The 6,000-nt window shown below is 57.4% G+C and overlaps 1 protein-coding gene across 3 annotated transcripts in view; it reads left to right on the top strand.

Annotated features, from left to right (window-relative positions):
* Positions 1-6,000, top strand: part of cyfip2 (cytoplasmic FMR1 interacting protein 2) — a 121,759-nt gene that overhangs the window by 43,213 nt on the left and 72,546 nt on the right. For all 3 annotated transcript variants that reach the window (XR_011592976.1, XM_070877969.1, XM_070877968.1), the window contains 2 exons: positions 1,206-1,325; positions 2,086-2,211. Coding sequence is in view for 2 of the 3 variants with exons in the window: in XM_070877969.1 (XP_070734070.1) it covers positions 1,206-1,325; positions 2,086-2,211 (246 nt within the window). In the remaining variant the exon portion in view is untranslated. The remainder of the gene's footprint in view (positions 1-1,205; positions 1,326-2,085; positions 2,212-6,000) is intronic.

The following is a 6,000-nucleotide window of genomic DNA, read 5'->3' as shown; positions in this document are numbered from 1 at the left end:
AGCACCAGTGGAGTCTCCTCTCTCCCCCCCCCCCCCCCCCCCCAGCAACCAGTGGAGGTCCTCTCTCCTCCCCCCCCCCCCCCCAGCACCAGTGGAGTCTCTCTCTCCCCCCCCCCCCCCCCCCAGCACCAGTGGAGTCCTCTCTCCCCCCCCCAGCACCGGTGGAGTCTCTCTCTCCCCCCCCCCCCCCCCCAGCACCAGTGGAGTCTCTCTCTCCCCCCCCCCCCCCAGCACCAGTGGAGTCCTCTCTCTCTCCCCCCCCAGCACCGGTGGAGTCTCTCTCTCCCCCCCCCCCCCCCCAGCACCAGTGGAGTCTCTCCCCCCCCCCAGCACCGGTGGAGTCTCTCCCCCCCCCCCCAGCACCGGTGGAGTCTCTCTCTCCCCCCCCCCAGCACCAGTGGGAGTCTCTCTCTCTCTCCCCCCCCCCCCCCAGCACCGGTGGAGTCTCCCCCCCCCCCCCCCCCCCCAGCACCAGTGGAGTCTCTCTCTCTCCCCCCCCCCCCAGCACCGGTGGAGTCTCTCCCCCCCCCCCAGCACCGGTGGAGTCTCTCTCTCCCCCCCCCCAGCACCAGTGGAGTCTCTCTCTCTCCCCCCCCCCCCCCCAGCACCGGTGGAGTCTCTCCCCCCCCCCCCCAGCACCAGTGGAGTCTCCTCCCCCCCCCCCCCCCAGCACCAGTGGAGTCTCTCTCCCCCCCCCCCCCCAGCACCAGTGGAGTCTCTCTCTCCCCCCCCCCCCCAGCACCGGTGGAGTCTCTCCCCCCCCCCCCCCCCCCCCCAGCACCGGTGGAGTCTCTCCCCCCCCCCCCCCCAGACCGGTGGGAGTCTCTCCCCCCCCCCCCCCCAGCACCGGTGGAGTCTCTCTCCCCCCCCCCCCCCCAGCACCGGTGGAGTCTCTCTCTCCCCCCCCCCCCCCCCAGCACCGGTGGAGTCTCTCTCTCCCCCCCCCCCCCCCCCAGCACCGGTGGAGTCTCTCTCCCCCCCCCCCCCCCCAGCACCGGTGGAGTCTCTCTCCCCCCCCCCCCCCCCCAGCACCGGTGGAGTCTCTCTCTCCCCCCCCCCCCCCCCCCAGCACCAGTGGAGTCTCTCTCTCCCCCCCCCCCCCCCAGCACCGGTGGAGTCTCTCTCCCCCCCCCCCCCCCAGCACCGGTGGAGTCTCTCCCCCCCCCCCCCCCCCGCCCGTTACTCATGCGTTGTCTTGTGTGCAGGTTGTGACGGGGTCAGGACTGGACAGCCAGAAGTCGGATGAGGAATACCGCGAGCTGTTTGACCTGGCTCTGCGAGGCCTGCAGCTCCTGTCCAAGTGGAGCACGCACGTGATGGAAGTGGTGAGGACCCATCGCTCAAATCCTTCATTTCACTCAAAGTGTCGACCGACCCAGGAACTGGTCACTCTGCACATTCCCAACACCAGTTCACCAACCAGACCGACTTGATGCAATTCATAAAATGTGATCTAAATACAAATTATATTTTCACTGAGATCCACCTTCTCCCCATATCCCCCACCTCCCCGTATCACTCAAACCCACTTTTTTTCATTCAGTTCGGGGATGTGGGCATCGCTGGCAAGGCCGGCATTTATTGCCCATCCCTAATTGCCCCTTGAGAAGGTGGTGGTGAGCCGCCTTCTTGAACCGCTGCAGTCCGTGTGGTGAAGGTGCTCCCACAGTGCTGTTAGGGAGGGAGTTCCAGGATTGTGACCCAGCGACGATGAAGGAACGGCCGATATATTTCCCAGTCGGGATGGTGTGTGACTGGGAGGGGAACGTGGAGGTGGTGGTGTTCCCATGGACCTGCTGCCCTTGTCCTTCTAGGGGGTAGAGGTCGCGGGTTTGGGAGGTGCTGCCGAAGAAGCCTTGGCGAGTTGCTGCAGTGCATCTTGTGGATGGCCGAGCGACACACTCGGTTTGTGTCAAACCCGCTCCCAGCGGTTCAAGGCAGCTCACCCCCACCTTCTCAGGGCACCTCGGGAGTGGCAATAAATGCCACCCTTGCCAGGGAACCCCACTGCAATAAATAAAAGGCCGTGGGTTGAATGTCGATATTTGATTACTGCTTTGTAAAGTACGTGTTTTTTTTGACTAGTATTCCTGGAAGTTGGTGCACCCCACGGATAAATTCTGCAACAAAGATTGCCCGGGAACAGCGGAGGAGTATGAACGTGCCACTCGCTATAACTACACCAGCGAGGAGAAGTTTGCGCTGGTCGAGGTAAGTACGAGTGATTGACAGGCCGGAGTGTTTTCACACAGGCAGCAGATTTTACCTCAGCCATGGCCCGGTGGGTAGCAATCTGCCTTGCCTCGGAGTCACAAGCTCGTGGGTTACAGCCCCATAATCCAGGTGGATACTCCAGTGCAGTACTGAGGGAGTGCCGCATTGTCGGAGGGGCAGTACTGAGGGAGTGCCGCATTGTCGGAGGGGCAGTACTGAGGGAGTGCCGCATTGTCGGAGGGGCAGTACTGAGGGAGTGCCGCACTGTCGGAGGGGCAGTACTGAGGGAGTGCCGCATTGTCGGAGGGGCAGTACTGAGGGAGTGCCGCATTGTCGGAGGGGCAGTACTGAGGGAGTGCCGCATTGTCGGAGGGGCAGTACTGAGGGAACGCCGCATTGTCGGAGGGGCAGTACTGAGGGAGTGCCACATTGTCGGAGGTGCCGTCTTTCGGATGAGACGTTAAACCGTGGCTCCATCTGCTCTCTCAGCTGGATATAAAAGATCCCGTGGAACTATTTCGAAGAAAGGTAGGGGTCACTATTTATCCTCAACCAACATAACTAAAAACAGATTACCTGCTAATGATCACCATGCTGTTTGTGGGAGCCTGCTGTGTGCACATTGGCTGCTGTATTTCCTGCGTTATGACAGCACTTCAACAATTGTCTGTTAAGCGATTTAGGATGTCCTCAAGTCGTGAGAGGGGAAATATATTACAAAGTTATGGCATTGAAGTGAAAACCTGAGTGCGTAGCTGCCAGGGGCAATCATTTCAGCCCCTCGAGCCTGTTACACAGGAACAGGAGGAGGCCATTCAGCCCCTCGAGCATGTTACACAGGAACAGGAGGAGGCCATTCAGCCCCTCGAGCCTGTTACACAGGAGCAGGAGGAGGCCATTCAGCCCCTCGAGCATGTTACACAGGAACAGGAGGAGGCCATTCAGCCCCTCGAGCCTGTTACACAGGAGCAGGAGGAGGCCATTCAGCCCCTCGAGCATGTTACACAGGAACAGGAGGAGGCCATTCAGCCCCTCGAGCCTGTTACACAGGAACAGGAGGAGGCCATTCAGCCCCTCGAGCCTGTTACACAGGAACAGGAGGAGGCCATTCAGCCCCTCGAGCCTGTTACACAGGGACAGGAGGAGGCCATTCAGCCCCTCGAGCCTGTTACACAGGGACAGGAGGAGGCCATTCAGCCCCTCGAGCCTGTTACACAGGAGCAGGAGGAGGCCATTCAGCCCCTCGAGCATGTTACACAGGAACAGGAGGAGGCCATTCAGCCCCTCGAGCCTGTTACACAGGAACAGGAGGAGGCCATTCAGCCCCTCGAGCCTGTTACACAGGAACAGGAGGAGGCCATTCAGCCCCTCGAGCCTGTTACACAGGAACAGGAGGAGGCCATTCAGCCCCTCGAGCCTGTTACACAGGAACAGGAGGAGGCCCATTCAGCCCCTCGAGCCTGTTACACAGGAACAGGAGGAGGCCATTCAGCCCCTCGAGCCTGTTACATAGGAACAGGAGGAGGCCATTCAGCCCCTCGAGCCTTTTACACAGGAACAGGAGGAGGCCCATTCAGCCCCTCGAGCCTGTTACACAGGAACAGGAGGAGGCCATTCAGCCCCTCGAGCCTGTTACACAGGAACAGGAGGAGGCCATTCAGCCCCTCGAGCCTGTTACACAGGAACAGGAGGAGGCCATTCAGCCCCTCGAGCCTGTTACACAGGAACAGGAGGAGGCCATTCAGCCCCTCGAGCCTGTTACACACGAACAGGAGGTGGCCCATTCAGCCCCTCGAGCCTGTTACACAGGAACAGGAGGAGGCCATTCAGCCCCTCGAGCCTGTTACACAGGAACAGGAGGAGGCCATTCAGCCCCTCGAGCCTGTTACACAGGAACAGGAGGAGGCCCATTCAGCCCCTCGAGCCTGTTACACAGGAACAGGAGGAGGCCCATTCAGCCCCTCGAGCCTGTTACACAGGAGCAGGAGGAGGCCATTCAGCCCCTCGAGCCTGTTACACAGGAGCAGGAGGAGGCCATTCAGCCCCTCGAGCATGTTACACAGGAACAGGAGGAGGCCATTCAGCCCCTCGAGCCTGTTACACAGGAACAGGAGGAGTCCATTCAGCCCCTCGAGCCTGTTGCACAGGAACAGGAGGAGGCCATTCAGCCCCTCGAGCCTGTTACACAGGAACAGGAGAGAGCCATTCAGCCCCTCGAACCTGTTACACAGGAACAGGAGGGAGGCCATTCAGCCCCTCGAGCCTATTACACAGGAACAGGAAGGAGGCCATTCAGCCCTTCGAACCTGTTACACAGGAACAGGAGGGAGGCCATTCAGCCCCTTGAGCCTGCTCTGCCATTCACGGCTTGAGCAGCCGAACGCCCTAATCCTGCTCCTAAATCTTATGTTCTGCTGTTCACTCTCTGACCTCTCTCTCTGACCCCTCTCTCTGACCCCTCTCTCTCTCTCTCTCTCTGACCCCTCTCTCTCTCTCTCTCTGACCCCTCTCTCTCTCTCTCTGACCCCTCTCTCTCTCTCTCTGACCCCCTCTCTCTCTCTCTGACCCCCTCTCTCTCTCTCTGACCCCCCCTCTCTCTCTCTGACCCCCCTCTCTCTCTCTGACCTCTCTCTCTCTCTCTCTCTCTGACCCCACTCTCTCTGATCCCTCGCCCTCAGGAAGGATAGACGGAAAGGAAAAGGAGGTGGGGTGGCGTTGCTGGTTAACAAGGAAATTAATGCAATAATAAGGAAGGACATTAGCTTGGATGATGTGGAATCGGTATGGGTGGAGCTACGGAATACCAAAGGGCAGAAAACGCTAGTGGGAGTTGTGTACAGACCACCAAACAGTTGTAGTGAGGTTGGGGACAGCATCAAACAAGAAATTAGGGATGCGTGCAATAAAGGTACAGCAGTTATCATGGGCGACTTTAATCTACATATTGATTGGGATAAGCAAGCTGGTAGAAATGCGGTGGAGGAGGATTTCCTGGAGTGTATTAGGGATAGTTTTCTGGACCAATATGTTGAGGAACCAACTAGAGAGCTGGCCATCCTAGACTGGGTGATGTGTAATGAGAAAGAACTAATTAGCAATCTTTTTGTGCGAGGTCCCTTGGAGAAGAGTGACCATAATATGGTAGAATTCTTTATTAAGATGGAGAGTGACAGTGTTAATTCAGAGCCTAGGGTCCTGAACTTAAGGAAAGGTAACTTCGATGGTATGAGACGTGAATTGGCTAGAATAGACTGTCGAGTGATACTTAAAGGGTTGACAGTGGATAGGCAATGGCAAACATTTAAAGATCACATGGATGAACTTCAATAATTGTATATCCCTGTCTGGAGTAAAAATAAAACGGGGAAGGTGGCTCAACCGTGGCTAACAAGGGAAATTAAGGATAGTGTTAAATCCAAGGAAGAGGCATATAAATTGGCCAAAAAAAGCAGCAAACCTGAGGACTGGGAGAAATTTAGAATTCAGCAGAGGAGGACTAAGGGTTTAATTAGAAGGGGAAAATAGAGTATGAGAAGAAGCTTGCCGGGAACATAAAAACTGACTGCAAAAGCTTCTATAGATATGTGAAGAGAAAAAGATTTGTGAAGTCAAACGTAGGTCCCTTGCAGTCAGATTCAGGTGAATTTATAATGGGGAACAAAGAAATGGCAGACCAGTTGAACAAATACTTTGGTTCTGTCTTCACGAAGGAAGACACAAATAACCTTCCGGAAATACTAGGGGACCGAGGGTCTAGTGAGAAGGAGGAACTGAGGGATATCCTTA

Source organism: Pristiophorus japonicus, chromosome 4 (genome assembly GCF_044704955.1).
Source record: "Pristiophorus japonicus isolate sPriJap1 chromosome 4, sPriJap1.hap1, whole genome shotgun sequence".
NCBI lineage: Eukaryota > Metazoa > Chordata > Chondrichthyes > Pristiophoridae > Pristiophorus > Pristiophorus japonicus.
The sequence above is the reverse complement of the archived record's forward strand: the minus strand, read 5'-3'. Positions and strand labels throughout refer to the sequence as shown.